The following is a 16,431-nucleotide window of genomic DNA, read 5'->3' on the forward strand; positions in this document are numbered from 1 at the left end:
AATCCTACTATTTATTATAGGCCTTTGGTAATTATTATTATTTTTTCTCTTATTTTTTATTACGTATTTTCCTCAATTACATTTCCAATGCTATCCCAAAAGCCTCCCACCCCCTCCCCCCCACCCCCCTACCCACCCATTCCCATTTTTTGGCCCTGGTGTTCCCCTGTACTGGGGCATATAAAGTTTGCCTGTCCAGTGGGGCTCTCTTTCCAGTTATTACCAGTCCTATTTTATAACCTTCATTAAACTGAATATTGCAAATAATCAGAAAGGGAACATATTTTGTATTAAGAAGTATCAAAGTAGTTGGAAAAAACTAAATAACATTTTAAATGGTAATTTCAAAAGTACATGACTATCAATACAAACAAATTTGCTTTTAGTTTTCTAAAATTCTCAAGGAAAATTTAGGGGAAAATATGTGAACAGCCATTCCTTGTCTCAGATATCATCACCGGACAAGCAAGTCATGATGAAACAGGTCTACTGCAAACAACAGAGAGCTCAGTAGTGCTGTAGTGCATGATGCATATCTGTGTGAGCTCACATGCTTTTTATAGAAATAAGCAAAGTAGAAAGCTCCCAGTTTTCTCAGTGTATTTGAGAATAACAAGGGTGATAAATATCTCCCTGGAGGAAACTGGTTGAACCTGGAGAGATCACCAACTCTGAGCTAGAGGAGGTGTAGGTGAATACTGATAAAGGAGCTTTGCTGAACTACCCACAGGCACAGAAGGACCAGGAAAGAAATTCTTTCTAGATTCTGGAGCTCAAGTAAGTGATCTGTGGATGTATAATGTTTGGAGACAAGAGTAGTTCCTGCCTCTGTAAGTCTAGTCTTACGGTTTTAACTCTAGTAGCTAATAGCTAGACAGTTCTTCATCATATATGGGGCTTAGAGATCTGACAGGAATTTAGGTCCTTCAAAAGAGAGAGTTTGTATTCAAATTTCATTGTTAAGATGGCTGATAAGGGTTAGTGTGCTCTGAATTTCAGAAATTACACTATTTCCATGGCCTGTTCTATAAATTAAAGAATCAGAGAGAAAAATAGTGAGGCCAATGTTTTAGACTTGATGATACTCATCCATAGAGGTGTTTCCAGTTAGTGAGGTCAGTTTATTAACTGTAAGTTATATAGTAAGGTATACATGATAAAGTATACACATAAATATTCACCAAAAGATCATCACTAATACTTAGTTTATTTAAAAGGTACTCTTTGTAAAGAGATTCAATGAGGTTAACTGAAATGCAATGAAGTCTGTATTATGTTTAAAAGAAATAATTTGTAAGTCTTAGAAATATATGTATAATCAAGAAATTGTCACTACAGTCCACATAACATATAACTGTGACCTCAAAACTGTGTTGGTGAGCTTTTAGGACTATTCCTCCCTTTCCCTTTTCTTTGTCCCTAGGAAAGCACTGATATGTTTTTATAATGATTACTTGCATTTTTTAGACATTTGTGTACTTGCAATTATAACACACAAAGCAATTTCATCTGTGAATACTGAATGCTCCCAAATCCTGTAGAGATTGATATCTATCACTTATAGAAATGATCTACCCCTGTTATTGATGCATATAGTATATACCTATCCATAGATTGTTTCTCTATTTTATTGTCAAAAATAGTTACTTCCAGCTACTTGCTTTTAATATGTACCAATATTAGACACAAGATTTCTTGTATATTTATTTCTTGTGTAGTTTTCTTTTTTCTTTTTCTTTTTTTGTAATGACTTCATTTTTATTCCAAAGACCTTGGGCAACCCACCAAAATCTAAGGTTAGTGTGTGCATGCATGTTACTAAACATTTTTTAAAAAATTTACCTTTAATCTTTTTTTATAGTCCAGTTGTTATCCACGTCCCGGTTCCTCCTCCAACAGTTCCTCATCCCATTCTTCCACCCCCTTCTCCAAGTGAATGTCTCCTGCCTCCATGCCCACTAGGCTTTTCGACTCCCTGGGGCCTCATGTCTCTCAAGGGTTAAGTGTATCTTCTCTTACTGAGGCCAGACAAGGCAGTCCTCTGCTATATATGTGTCAGGGGCCTGAAATCAGCTACTGTGTGCTGCCTGGTTGGTGACTTAGTGATTGAGAGATCTTGAGTGTCAAGGAAACCTAGGGAGGTAGGAGGTCCCTCTAGAATGTACCAGAGACCTGGGAGGTGAGTGATGCCTAGGACTCAAAGGGAGGGACCTTAGATGAAATGCCCAACAGTGGGGAGAGGAACTTGTAGAATCTGCCTCCAGTAGAATGTCAGGGCATCAAGTGGTGGATAGGATGGGGTTGCTATCCTACACTCAAAAATTCTGACCCAGAATTGTTCCTGCCTAAAAGAGCTGCTGGGACATAAATGGAGAAGAGACTGAGGGAAATTGGGATCCAGATCAAGGGGAAGTTCCAAGGCCTGGCACTATTAAAGATGCTATGGTTTAGGAGCCTAGCATGGAGCCTAGCATGGCTGTCTGCTGAGAGGTCCAACAAGCAGCTAGAATATAAAGACATAGATACTTACACACAACTAATGGATTGAAGCTGGGGACCCCCGTGGTTGAATCAGGGAAAGTCTAGAAGAAGCTAAGGAGGAAGGTGATCTCATAGGAAGAGCAGTAGTTTTTGTTTGTTTGTTTGGTTTTTGTTTTTTGGTTTTTTTTTTTTTTAAGAATAAATACCTTTAATAAATTCAATCATTAGATTAATTGTTCTGAAAGTTGTATGTGATAATGGAAGGTGATTCCAGAATCATACCAGTCACTTAGAAATTACATTTCTTATTATGTCTCCTGTTTTGCTGAAACCTGATCTTCCAGATAATAAGCCAACCAATCACCTACCCATAGCATGTGTGTAAGTCATATGATGGAATAGGGTTATATAACTTGTGTTATTTGACAGATAAATGGAAAATATACCATTAGCTTTAGTGTACATTCACCACACAAAGGCCAAGCAGACCTCCTACTTTCATTTAGTAGCAGAGATATTTTGATGATCTCCATGGCCATAAGGATTTTCTCCTCTTGATCTTGACTCGTCTCTAGAACATATGGCTAAGGCTTTAACAAAGTCTTGAATTTATCTTTAATATATGTGTCTTCTGAAAGTCTCTTTGTTGTTAGCTAGCAGACTGACTTGTCATTCTAACACAGTGAATAAACTCATACCTATGACTTTAAGGTGATTTGTGTTTACCTAAAACGCAGGATACCAGTTAAGTTTGAAGTATTTTATTTGTTTTGATATGCTGTATCCAAAGATTCAGTTACATTTATATAAGACTTCATCATTTCTTTAAAATTAAATTTGAATATGTACTATGGTTTTGCTTAAAGTGCTAATTTAGAGGAAAATTTGATGTTTAAATTTATCAAATTCCAATGTTTCCTTATCATCTACCTATCTATCTATCTATCTATCTATCTATCTATCTATCTATCTATCTATCTATCTATCTACCATTTATCATTTCTTTGCATTTATTATTCCTTTGAGAGTTTCCATTTTTGTACAATAAGTTTTGATCATATTCACCTCCAAAACCACCCCATTTCCATCCCTTTTTAAAAATACAATTTTGTGTCTATTTTAAAACCCTTGAAGACCAATTTTATGCTACCTAGATATTCTTGGATGTATAGTCTTCCCATGAAATGTGGTCAGCTTTCCAATCTTTATACTCTTTGAGAAATCTAGCCCCCCTTTTTTCCCAGATGCTAATAATTAGCAATTGCTCTAAAGATAGGAGTGAAATTGTATGCCCAGCTTTCTTTTTCATTTGGCATGGATTGTGTGTGTGCAAGTTTCATGCATAGTGTCATAAGTGCATCTGCCCTAGTGTGTCTAGAAGATGTTTACTTTTAATCATCCACTACCTCTGATTACTATACTGTTTCTGAAGCCCCTTAACAAATCATCCTTGGGCCCTGGGAGGGTGAACCATTAGTAATATATGTACCTTCAGTGCTAATCATTTTCAGTATCATATTTTTTTTGTACTTTGGCCAGTTGTAATTATCTGTCTTAATCACTATCTACTGAAAATAGAAGCTTCTGAGATGATGATTGGACATATTATTCTGTGAGTCCTAGGATAAGTCATTAGTAGTCAGTTAAAGATTATATCAATTTAGCAGCATAATAAGGAAGGATTTTGTAGCTAGTAGTTTCTACTACCCCACTTTAAGTTCTGGGCAGACCACTCTACTAGAGTCACACCTGATCTGTGGATGAAACACACACACACACACACACACACACACACACACACACACACACACACACACACACACACAAACACACACACACACACACACACACAAAACTACACTTATTTTAATATGCTTTTTAGCTCAATGCCTGGAAACATCTAAGTCTCCTGTGGCTAACCTGCCCTTACCTTCACTCCTAGCTCAACATCTTTGAATTTGCCCTCAGCTTACTTGCTCAGTTACCCTTACTGCCAGCTCAACATCTCTAAATCTTCCCTCATCTTAGTTGCATTTCTAATCTTCCACTTGCTATCCTAGGCTCAGTTGGGGAAGTGGCCAATGGCCACTCTGTTGAAGATATCACAAGGCTGGTGGCTTTTTCTCCCTCCAAAGCATGGCAGATCTAATTTTCCTCCTGCATATTCTAGCCAGCCTGCAAGAACCCATAAGTTCTGTCTTCCTTCTAGCCATTGGCTGCTAGCATCTTTATTGATTGATCAAGAAGCAATTGGGAACAGGACCTTCAGAGTTCACAGGCAGATCTCTGATCAAAGCATCAGAACTACTTCCTACAGGTTTTTCCTAGGGTCTACCACCTGTCTAGACAAACTCATACCACAGAACATGATAAAATAGAAGAGTTTGAGGCAGTGGGATAAAGGTACTGAGAAGACCTCTCCTGATCAGAATGATGTATCAAGACAGAGACATTCTCTCAAATACGGGAAAGCCTTACTATTTCAAAGTAAATACAATAAGTTTGACCCCATTTATAGTTATGAAGAACATCTGCCTACATAGATAATGCATGCCCCATGTTTCATTGCTTCTGACCTCTTTCTGGCATCATTTGCAGATATGATGAAGCCTGAGTTCTTTTGCTTTTCTGGATTCTGTGTGTACTTTCTTTTTCTGCAAGTGGTAGTATCTTCAGGTAAGAAGTCTATTTGTTTAAAATAAAATTCTTTTAAAGTCGTTTCAAATTTTCCTTTGTGATTTCATACATATGCATAGTAAATTTAAGTTGTGTTCACTTCCTTTCCCTGTTCACACACCCTTTCTTCTGCTAAATCCCTTCTTCTAAGCAAGTCTCACTCCTACACTACTGAAAAAAGTGATATTCCTTACCCTAGAAACCAATTAGTTCCAACAGATCCTCTGGCATGTGTGGGGGCTCTTGACCCCCTCTCTGAGCATGAGGAATTACTGATGGATTTGATAGTGTGCCATGATTGTATTTATGACCACAGTTTCCATGGCTGCATGAGTACAACATCTGTTATATCCAGAGGATTATTTTTCCTGCACATCATGATCTCTCTCTTTATTCATTCGGCCCCTACTGCTTCAATATTATTAGAACCTTGAAGGGAATGATATAAATGTCCCATTTGATGCAGAGAAGTTCTCAGTCCCATCATCCTGACCAGCTATGAATTTCTGCATTAGTGAACACACCCTCAAACTTAGAGCTTCTTTATGAAGGCAGAGCTCAGCATTAATCTCAGCTAAAGGAAGGTACTTGAAGATAACTTATTTATTCTTTTCTACTCAATTATTTTCTGTGCATGGAATCTAAGATTCAATTCCACATGACTCCTTCTGCATCTAAGAAGCAGAAATTCATCATTCTAGTGTTATAATAAGAAAAATGCTGAAAAAACCAAACCCTGGGAATCTGAAATTCATTGTAGCTCCATAAAAGTGAGACAACTAGGAAACCAGGAGCTAAAGCAAATCTCTTCTGATGTAAGGTGTTTCTCTGAGGAATTCCACCACAGTTCCCAGCAAATGACTAATTCTAAGGCTCGATATAGTGTGAAGTTTCAAAATAGTTGCATCAGGCAGATTCTATCTCCATTTTTTTTTAAATAGGGAAACAAATTGTTAGTGCTTTCTGCTCTACAATCATCTACAGTATATCTGTAAGGTACAATGGAATAGTATTGTGTTTTCAAAAAATAAAATATTCACTTATCAGTGAGTACATATTGTGTGAGTTCCTTTGTGAATGTGTTACCTCACTCAGGATGATGCTCTCCAGGTCCATCCATTTGGCTAGGAATTTCATAAATTCATTCTTTTTAATAGCTGAGTAGTACTCCATTGTGTAGATGTACCACATTTTCTGTATCCATTCCTCTGTTGAGGGGCATCTGGGTTCTTTCCAGTTTCTGGCTATTATAAATAAGGCTGCTATGAACATAGTGGAGCATGTATCCTTCTTACCAGTTGGGGCTTCTTCTGGATATATGCCCAGGAGAGGTATTGCTGGATCCTCCGGTAGTACTATGTCCAATTTTCTGAGGAACCGCCAGACTGATTTCCAGAGTGGTTGTACAAGCCTGCAATCCCACCAACAATGGAGGAGTGTTCCTCTTTCGCCACATCCACGCCAGCATCTGCTGTCACCTGAATTTTTGATCTTAGCCATTCTCACTGGTGTGAGGTGGAATCTCAGGGTTGTTTTGATTTGCATTTCCCTGATGATTAAAGATGTTGAACATTTTTTCAGGTGCTTCTCTGCCATTCGGTATTCCTCAGGTGAGAATTCTTTGTTCAGTTCTGATCCCCATTTTTTAATGGGGTTATTTAATTTTCTGAAGTCCACCTTCTTGAGTTCTTTATATATGTTGGATATTAGTCCCCTATCTGATTTAGGATAGGTAAAGATCCTTTCCCAGTCTGTTGGTGGTCTTTTTGTCTTACCTAGGATACCCACGATATAAGATACAATTTCCTAAACACATGAAACTCAAGAAAAATGAAGACTGAAGTGTGGACACTATGCCCCTCCTTAGAAGTGGGAACAAAACACCCATGGAAGGAGTTACAGAAACAAAGTTTGGAGCTGAGATGAAAGGATGGACCATCTAGAGACTGCCATATCCAGGGATCCACCCCATAATCAGCATCCAAATGCTGACACCATTGCATACACTAGCAAGATTTTACTGAAAGGACCCAAATGTAGCTGTCTCTTGTGAGACTATGCCGGGGCCTAGCAAACACAGAAGTGGATGCTCACAGTCAGCTAATGGATGGATCACAGGGCTCCCAATGGAGGAGCTAGAGAAAGTACCCAAGGAGCTAAAGGGATCTTCAACCCTATAGGTGGAACAACATTATGAACTAACCAGTACCCCTGAGCTCTTGACTCTAGCTGCATATGTATCAAAAGATGGCCTAGTCGGCCATCACTGGAAAGAGAGGCCCATTGGACACGCAAACTTTATATGCCCCAGTACAGGGGAACGCCAGGGCCGAAAAGGGGGAGTGGGTGGGTAGGGGAGTGGGGGTGGGTGGGTATGGGGGACTTTTGGTATAGCATTGGAAATGTAAATGAGCTAAATACCTAATAAAAATGGAAAAAAAAATAAAATAAAATATTGATGATCTACTGGGAATATAGTCAGAGCTGAACATTTGGATCAGCTAGGTAAAATAGGCAGTGTTTAGCATGTATTTTTAAAAACAGAGTATATACAGAGAGGGGGTCATGGCATCAGACTTATTTTGGTATTTTTTGTTCTTCCACAGAGAAACTGAGGGTAACTACTCCCACAAGACACCTGTTAGCTAGAGTAGGAGGCCAGGCTGAGCTCAGCTGCCAGGTGATCCCACCACACAGTGTGATGCATATGGAGGTACGCTGGTTCAGGAGTGGCCATTCCCAACCTGTTTACCTATACAGAGGTGGCCATAAAATGAGTGAAGAAGCTGCTCCTGAATATGCAAATCGTACAGAGTTTGTGAAGGAGGCCATTGGAGAAGGCAAAGTGTCCCTCCGAATTCATAATATAAACATTTTGGATGATGGACCTTACCAATGTTCATTTAATGGTAGTGGCTTCATTGATGCGGCTATCATGAACCTCAATGTGACAGGTAAGTTGTTTGTGGAGCACAGTATACCAGTGTCTTTGTGCCCAATAAATGGAATTACATGCTAATTATGTCGTGATGTTTGGTTTTCTTTTTTCATATTTTAAGTTTATAAGCACTAAAGTTTTATTATTTATCTAATATAAATAATATATTTATTTTTAAGATAACACTGAAACATTGAGGCATCTATATAAACTAGTCATTGTCTTCTGCTAGCTCCAATGATATCATAGTTCCTTTTGAAAAATTTCTTTTGTTTTTTTGAAATTATAGTGAATTTACATAATTATTTTCTTCATATTTTCCCCTCCAAACCCTCTGATATACCTCTTATTGGGTCACATGCTAACAAGTGACATACCCTGAATATAAGGTAGATTTACTTTTATCTTTGAGAATTCTCCATACTGATTACTAAAATGAATGCACCAGTTTCAATCCTACCAGTGATATGAACCAGGGTTACCATCCCCCGTCCCCCCTGCTCCCTCCCCCTCCCTGCTTCAGCATTTGGTCCTGTTGGTTTATTTTTTTGTTTTTTGTTTTTTTTGTTTTTTAAATCTTTGTCGTTTATATGGAGTAAGATCAAATCTCAAAGCTGATTTGATTTGCATTTCCTAAATTTTCAAGGATGATAAACTTTTTGTTTCTTTGAGATTTTATTTACTATTTATTTCTCTTTGTTTCAAAACTTTTGTTCAGGTCCCAGACTTATTGTTTTGAAAGGATCCTTTGTTTGTTCATTCATTCGTTTGTTCCTTCCTTCCTTCCTTCCTTCCTTCCTTCCTTCCTTCCTTCCTTCCTTCCTTCCTCTTTCTTCCTTCCTTCCTTCCTTCCTTCCTTTCATAAGTTCTTTATTCATTGTTTATATGAATTCCCTGTCAGATGTATTGCTGACAAAGATTCTTTCTTATCACCTAGTTGATTGTTTCTTTATCTGTGCAGAAGCTTTTTAGTTTCATAAATGTCCATTCATCAAACATTAACCTTAATTCCTGGGGAAATGAGGTAGTAATGAAGAAGTGTTTTCTAAGCCTCTATCATATAGCATATTGGCTATACTTTCTTTGTTTTTCCTGGTTTCATGTTTATATTTTTGATCTACTTGAAATTAATTTTTGTGCAAGGTGATAAATTCTAGTCTAACTTAATTCTGTATGTGAACATCCAGTTTCCCCAGATACATTTGTTGAAGATGCTGTCTCAGAAAATACTAAAAGATTATAGTAATGAGCAAAAATCATGTAGCCAACTAAAAAATACACTATGCAGTGGATAGACATCAAATGCTAACTGGTTACTCTAACTTGTAAATCAAATATTGTATTAAGTCACCAAAGTTCTGAGATTATAGAACAAACTATTGTTTGTTTGTTTGTTCTGTTTTTTGTTTTGTTTTTGTTTTTGTTTTTTTTTAATCCTTGAAATTGTCAATTCAACTTCAACACAGTACCCTCATTGTATTTTTTTCTCATTTTCTCCAGCAGTTGGATTGGAGACAGAGATACATGTTCAGGCTCCTGATGCTGATGGAGTCATGGTGGAGTGTAATTCAGGAGGGTGGTTCCCAAGGCCCCAAATGGAGTGGAGAGATAGTAAGGGGGCAACACTTCCGCACTCATTAAAATCATATTCACAGGATGAAGCCAGATTTTTCTATATGAAGATGACTCTTCTCCTCACAAACATGTCACATGGCAGCATCATTTGCTGTATTTTCAACCCTGTAACAGGTGAAGAGAAGCAAACAAGTATCATTCTAGCAAGTGAGTACTGTCATCTGGCTTGGCTGTTAATTGGGAAACAAAGACAAAAATAAGGAGGCAATTAACATTAAAAAGGCTTATTTTACTATGGAGTTCTTTAAGTAAGACAGGTATTGTCATGTGGTATGATGAGAGTTTCAGAAGACCAGCAGACAATGACATTCTATAATAAAAATACCTTGATGGCCATTGAGAGTTATTTCAGTAGACATAATATTTTTGTGTAAATTGAATAAGCTATATTTTTGATAACTAAGAATGTTGTTGATATATTTGTCTACTTTTATTAATGTTATTTATGTTTTATCTTGTTTATATTTTATCTATGTTTTTATCTGTTATGTATATGTATCTAGGAAATGAATATATAATTTACATCATGTTTTAAATTTTTATTTCATTTAGTTGTGTGTGTGTGTATGTGTGTGTGTGTGTGTGTGTGTGTGTGTATGTGTATCTATGCACATGTGAGCATACATGATGGTGCGTGTGTAAAGGTCAGAGGACAACTTTCTTGAGTTAGCATTTTTTCCTCCTACATTGGGTTTCAGAGTTTAAACATGGGTCCTCAAGCTTTTGTGGCAAGCAGTTTTACTTACTGCACATTCAACTTAATGATTTTTTAAATTTTTGTCTATTTGTTTATTTTTGATTTTGAGAAAAAAATCTCACCATGTAGCCCTGGCTGGCCTATAACTTGCATAATTTTCTAGGCTGGCTTTGAATATACTCAGATATTCCTGTCTATGCTCCTAGAGTGCTGCGATGAAAGGTATGTGGCATTGTGCCCGTGTGCCTGTTGCCAACTTGTATGGCTTTGTTTGTTTGTTTATTTATTTATTTATTTATTTATTTATTTATTTATTTATTTATTTTTACATTATGAATCCTAATGGATTTAAGCAAAAAGCTTTTACCATTCTTAAATAATAATCAGTAATATTCTTACATTTGATTATAATGCTGAATGATAGTTGAAAGAAGCCTGGAAAATCAGTAGTAACATATGCAACTAAAGTGCACACTGCTTACTTTTGTTTGCCCTTTGGAGGTGTAATATGTGATTGGCAAAGACAAATCAGAAAGAACTTGTATATAGTGTATATAAAAATTATCTTTGGCTAACAAGGCTCTGATAAGGATGATTCTAGGACAATGTTTTGAGCATGGGCTATATGTAACTTAGATTTCACATCTCACATCAGGAAATCATTGTTTTTTATACCAAGAGCAAAGGCTCTCTCTCTCTCTCTCTCTCTCTCTCTCTCTCTCTCTCCTTAGCAGATTTGAAAACAAATAGAAAAATAAATATTTCCTTGTCTATGTGTGCATATGTAGGAAAGTTTTCTGGGATCACATCAAAATTCACAAATTAAAGGTAGGTATGAAGTCACATACCTGTAAACCTTGAGGTAAGGATGATGAAGCATTTGAGGACAGTCTAGGGTACAGTGAAACCCTGCTTTCTCTCTCTCTCTCTCTCTCTCTCTCTCTCTCTCTCTCTCTCTCTCTCCCTCCCTCCCTCCCTCCCTCTCTCTCTCTCTCTCTCTCTCTCTCTCTCTCTCTCTCTTTCTCTCTCTCTCTGTGTGTGTGTGAGAGAGAGAGAGAGAGAGAGAGAGAGAGAGAGAGAGAGAGATTCTACAAATTCTGCAGAGATTAGAGACTTCCAGATATGTTTAATATGTAGTAAAATACTGAATCTGACACAGGGACATTGCATAATGAATACCTCATAGACATGAGATTCCAGTACTTAAAGGGGAAGAAGAATATTTAGGATTAACAATTTTCCAAATGATTGATGCTGCTTATAGTGTTCGTATTGGCTTTAAGATATTCTGTCCTTTCTTTTAGATGAACTCTTTAATCGGGACCGTATTTGGATGGAAAGTTTAGCTTCCATTGTATGGATAATGCTCTCTGTATATATTCTATATATAATCTGCTTTTACTGGAGAACAGGTAATTATATGACGAAGGTAGAATAATGAAAGTATCCTTAAGAAATTTGATTTCAAGCCATGCGGGTGTTAGGTAAAGCTAGATGACATGGATCTTCCAATGTGATGCTTGTCACAAGCAGACTCATGACATTTTTTCATCTTAGAAATGTTGAATTTCACATTGATAACATTGAGATTCCCAAGACATGACTATTTTTAGGGATGTGTCTAGTGACATGCCTTATGGCCTTTTAGTATATTAACCTATAGTCACTTTTATAGCTCTAATGGAGCATGCAATGAAGTAATAAAATACATGAAAAATTAAAATTTTAAAATAAAAGGAATAATTTCCGTTTTCAGAAGTTGTTAAGCTCAAAATGAATAGACTCAGCTTGTGCTGCTTCCAATATAGATCTCCTGGTACAGCAACTTTACCCCATTCTGTCTTGCCACTAGCTACAAACCAAACTTTCAGATGGATCTCTGCTAACTAGATCAAGAGGGCATGAGATAGAAGTTAGTTGCCTGTAGGTTAATATACTACAATCATGTACTCCTCATTGTATATTCTACCCTTCTCTGTTCTAGGGTGTGCATCTGGATGCCTGTCTAAATGTTTTTGTGTGGTGACCTCCTGGCCTGTTCAAATAGTGCATTTATTATTCTGTACTGGAACATTCTTTGCAATATATTTACCTCACCGCAGCAGAGGTAAATGAACTAATAGTGGTGGTATATCCCTAAGTTGATCTCATTTTCCCAAAAAATTGTTTCTTGGAGATTTAGTTATGTGAGTATTTCATCACTATTAGGAGAACCTGTGCTTTTGATGACATCTCACAGGACCATTTTCCAGTATTAAAATTGCAGATGTCAAGGACTGGAGCTGCTCTCATTGATTCCACAGTCGTTCCAGCTGTGCTAGACATCAGAGCTTCCTGCTCCTTCTGCCACAAACAGAAAAACAAATACATGACCAGAAAATATGATCAATGTCCAGTTAATCGCTTTCAATAATTTAAGTGTTGGTGTCACTTAATTGTCAGTATGAATCCATGACACAAAGTCAAGTTTTAGAGTCTATTTGGGACTCACAATTACATTGTAGCATTTTTGATATTAACATTTTCCAATAATTTCCACTGCTAATAAATATCCTAAGCAAATAGGCCCTTTAAGAAGATTTATAAAACTTTGAAATCTTTCTATGGGTGCATTTCTAATAAGATGTGGCCATTATTTAAAAGGGAATTAATGATTGATATAATTATACTAATTGCCTTTGATGCTTTGGCAGGTCTCCATTATTTAGAGGCATATAGGGAAATTCATGTAGAGAAAAGTTATCTCTAATCAGAGCAATGAAAATGTTCATAATTTTATTTAATTTCATTGTTTTTAGCATGACTGTCCAAGCAGAAGTGAGAAATTTAAAGTTCTAGGGGTTCCAGCAAGTCTTTCTTTATTTCTTCATTTCCCATTATCTTGCTAGATAGGCTCTAGAAAAGAATATATATAGAGAGGTATGTCAAATATCTCCACTGAAAATTACAGCATCAAACCTTGGAATTTATAAAACCAGGGGAGATAAAGGAACTCTGTACATTATTGGGCAGTTGAAATAAGTACATTGTTATTCAAAATATAAACACACAAAACCAAGTTAAGATTAAATCAAACCAAACGAAACCCCAAACCCCAAACTCCTCCAAACATTTGCATTCAACTAAATGCTTCTTTCTCCTAAATATTCTGTAGAAGAAAATGTAAGGAGACAAAGACTAGGACAAAGAACATCTCAGCTTCTAAATTATTCCTGATTATAAATGAGTTTTTAAATTTTCTGAATACACAGGGATTGCAGAAATTACTTTGGAAGCAAAAATTGTAAATTGAGCTGGATTATATGTTGAGTGTATGTATAACTCTGTAAGTAACTACTAAAGTGCAATAATTTGCCCATCATTAGCAATGGAAGAGGGAGCACTTGGTATTGAGTTGTGTGTTTCATATGTATTAAGTTTGATCACACACACACACACACACAGAGAGAGAGAGAGAGAGAGAGAGAGAGAGAGAGAGAGAGAGAGAGAGAGAGAGACGGATTTGATCTTGTGAAGAATATATGCCCCAGAATAGGGGAATGCTAGGGCCAGGAAGTGGGAGTGAGTGGATTAGGGAGCAGGGCACGGGGAGGGTATAGGGGACTTTCAGGATAGTGTTTGAAATGTAAATGAGGCAATATCTAATAAAAAATTTTTGAAAAAAAAAAGAAGTAAGTTTCTTATCCCCCCATTTGAAATGTAAATGAGGCAATATCTAATAAAAATTTTTTGAAAAAAAAAAGAAGTAAGTTTCTTATCCCCCCATTTCAGTAGTTTTCTTTTCTTTCGGGCTTATTTTCTTTGTTTTCCAAAAACTTTTTTTTTCCAGTAGTTTCTCCTAGTTTTGCTTCTTTTGTCTGTTTTTGCTGTTGTGTTCAAGAACTCATTGTGGAGGCATATGCCAATCTTTACTTGTTTAATCTATTGACTTGATATTTTGGTATGTGACATAATACAGAGGTTTGACATTTTTCTTTTAAATGTGGACATCTAGTTTTCCCAGGACCATTCACTGACAAAAGTATCCTGTTTCCATTGCATATATACGGTGCCCTTGTCAACTTCAATTGATTACAAATACATGGGTGTGTTTCTAGGCTCTCTCTTTTGTTCCATTGATAAATCAATCTGTTTTTATGTCAGTACTACATTGTTTTCATTACGGTATCATCGCTCTCTATTTTTTTTTTTTTTTTCGAGACAGGGTCTCTCTGTATAGTGCTGGCTGTCCTGGAACTCACTTTGTAGAACAGTTTGGCCTCAAACTCAGAAATCCACCTGCCTCTGCCTCCCAAGTGCTGGGATTAAAGACGTGCACCACCACACCCAGCTAAGATCTTTTGGCCCATTTTGAATAACTTTGTGGTGCCATATGCACTTCAGATTTGTATTTTTTGTTTATTTATTAAATGTAAATGTTCTTTTTCTTCAGAGTTTCATACATGACTACTATAATTATATCATTTTCCTTTTTTTCTCTCCCACTTGAAATCCTCTTGTGAACAGACCTTCAACATCTTAAATTTATGATCTTTTGTTCATTAATAATTACTGGTTCTTAATACATATATGTTTATATATAATACATAAATATAATCTGCTGAGTTCACTAAGTGTTGCTTATATGTATATGTATTTTGGGGTAAGCATTTGGTATTTGATAAACTTATCAGAAGCTTCTCTTTGTAGAAGACTGATTTTTTTTTTCTTTCTGCAGACAACAATAGCCTGCAGCTCTTAATTTAGGGGTAGGGCCTTGAGGGATCTCTGCCAACTATGTTGGCATGTGGGATGAGGTTTTCATTGTTCAGATCTTGCTTAAAAGACCTATTGTTGTGGCTTCCTGAGTGCCTCAGCTTCCTAACTGTTGACTATATAAGTGTGCATCACAGTACTCAGCGCTAGTTAAAGACATTTGATTGCATGCAAAGGAATACTAAATGTCGTTTTAAAAAGTTGAACCTAACTGGGCATGGTAGTGCACGCCTTTAATCCCAGCACTTGGGAGGCAGAGGCAGGCGGATCTCTGAGTTCGAGGCCAGCCTGGTCTACAGAGTGAGTTCCAGGACAGCCACGGCCACACAGAGAAACCTTGTCTCTAAAAAAAAAAAAAAAAAAGTTGAACCTATCTCACTTGTTTCCTAATTGTGTCACCTTCTTTAGTCTCTCTTTCAGATCCTCAGTTTCCCTTATACAACAACTGGATAACTGAATTGCTGTTTGTGATACTTTTTCTGACAATATGTTTTGCCTTGCCAATCATTCTCTTATTCATACAATTTCAATTCACAAGTCTGACTAAATGGGAGAAGAACAAGGATGGCATCATGGACCAACCAAGACTGGGAAAAGCCCATGAAACCTCAAGCCTATATAGAAAAAAAACAGGAAAAAGCTGGGAGCAGGAGAAGTGATTTCCACAAGGAAGAGCCTCCAACTGACTGTCCAGTGTCAAAACATTAGCCCTGAAAACATACATACAAGTCACATTATACAAGCCAAACAAGTTATATTTGGGAATATATTATTATATTTATTATGTATATATATATATATATATATATATATATATATATATATATATATATATGTCCATGCAATAAAAATTATTGAAAAATGAGACCTTGCCTTTGAAGGACATTAGTGAGGAATTTATGGGGATGTTTGAAGGGAAGAAAGTAAAAAGAAAAATATAATTAAATTACAATATTAAATGTTAACAACAATCTTACTAAAAAGAAAAAAATGTGAGAAAAGTCATGACTGAGATACCCTACTGGTTTAGATTTAATTACATCTTTTAAAAAATATTGTTTATTTTTATTAAATTAATAAAATTTATTTTAAAATGTACAAATCAGTATTGACATTTTTAAGTCATCAAAATAATTTATAATAGTTAAATGCCTCTTTAATATACATGATAACTTCTGAAGCTAAAAGTAATATGCACCCGTGAGCTTGTTTGGCGGTTCTAGCAGGGTAGCACAGCTACTCATATACC

At 36.4% G+C, this 16,431-nt stretch overlaps 1 protein-coding gene across 5 annotated transcripts; it reads left to right on the plus strand.

Moving 5' to 3' along the window:
• Positions 1-584: 584 nt before the first annotated feature.
• Skint7 (selection and upkeep of intraepithelial T cells 7) lies at positions 585-15,921 on the plus strand. 5 transcript variants are annotated; one of them, XM_011240555.1, is made up of 8 exons: positions 585-777; positions 5,080-5,157; positions 7,764-8,111; positions 9,596-9,651; positions 9,751-9,877; positions 11,732-11,839; positions 12,412-12,534; positions 15,591-15,921. In XM_011240555.1, exons 2-8 carry the CDS (start codon positions 5,082-5,084, stop codon positions 15,839-15,841), a joined length of 1,089 nt encoding a protein of 362 aa, XP_011238857.1. In that variant the 5' UTR covers positions 585-777; positions 5,080-5,081; the 3' UTR covers positions 15,842-15,921. The 5 variants fall into 5 exon arrangements, with proteins under 5 accessions (XP_011238857.1, XP_006503235.1, XP_006503236.1 ...); XM_006503172.2 differs by lacking the exon at positions 15,591-15,921 and adding an exon at positions 12,636-13,897 and having other exon boundaries at positions 9,596-9,877; NM_001142775.1 differs by having other exon boundaries at positions 588-777; positions 9,596-9,877; positions 15,591-15,884.
• Positions 15,922-16,431: the final 510 nt, after the last annotated feature.

This window comes from Mus musculus, chromosome 4 (assembly GCF_000001635.26).
Source record: "Mus musculus strain C57BL/6J chromosome 4, GRCm38.p6 C57BL/6J".
NCBI classification, from domain to species: domain Eukaryota; kingdom Metazoa; phylum Chordata; class Mammalia; order Rodentia; family Muridae; genus Mus; species Mus musculus.

What these genes read in the sequence shown, in the direction of transcription:
- Skint7 (NM_001142775.1), top strand. Translation starts at nt 5,082, where the DNA reads ATGATGAAGCCTGAGTTCTTTTGCTTTTCTGGATTCTGTGTGTACTTT. An exon ending in AACAAGTATCATTCTAGCAA is followed by an intron (nt 9,878 to 11,731) that starts GTGAGTACTGTC and finishes CCTTTCTTTTAG; the next exon opens with ATGAACTCTTTAATCGGGAC. An exon ending in CTGCTTTTACTGGAGAACAG is followed by an intron (nt 11,840 to 12,411) that starts GTAATTATATGA and finishes TCTCTGTTCTAG; the next exon opens with GGTGTGCATCTGGATGCCTG.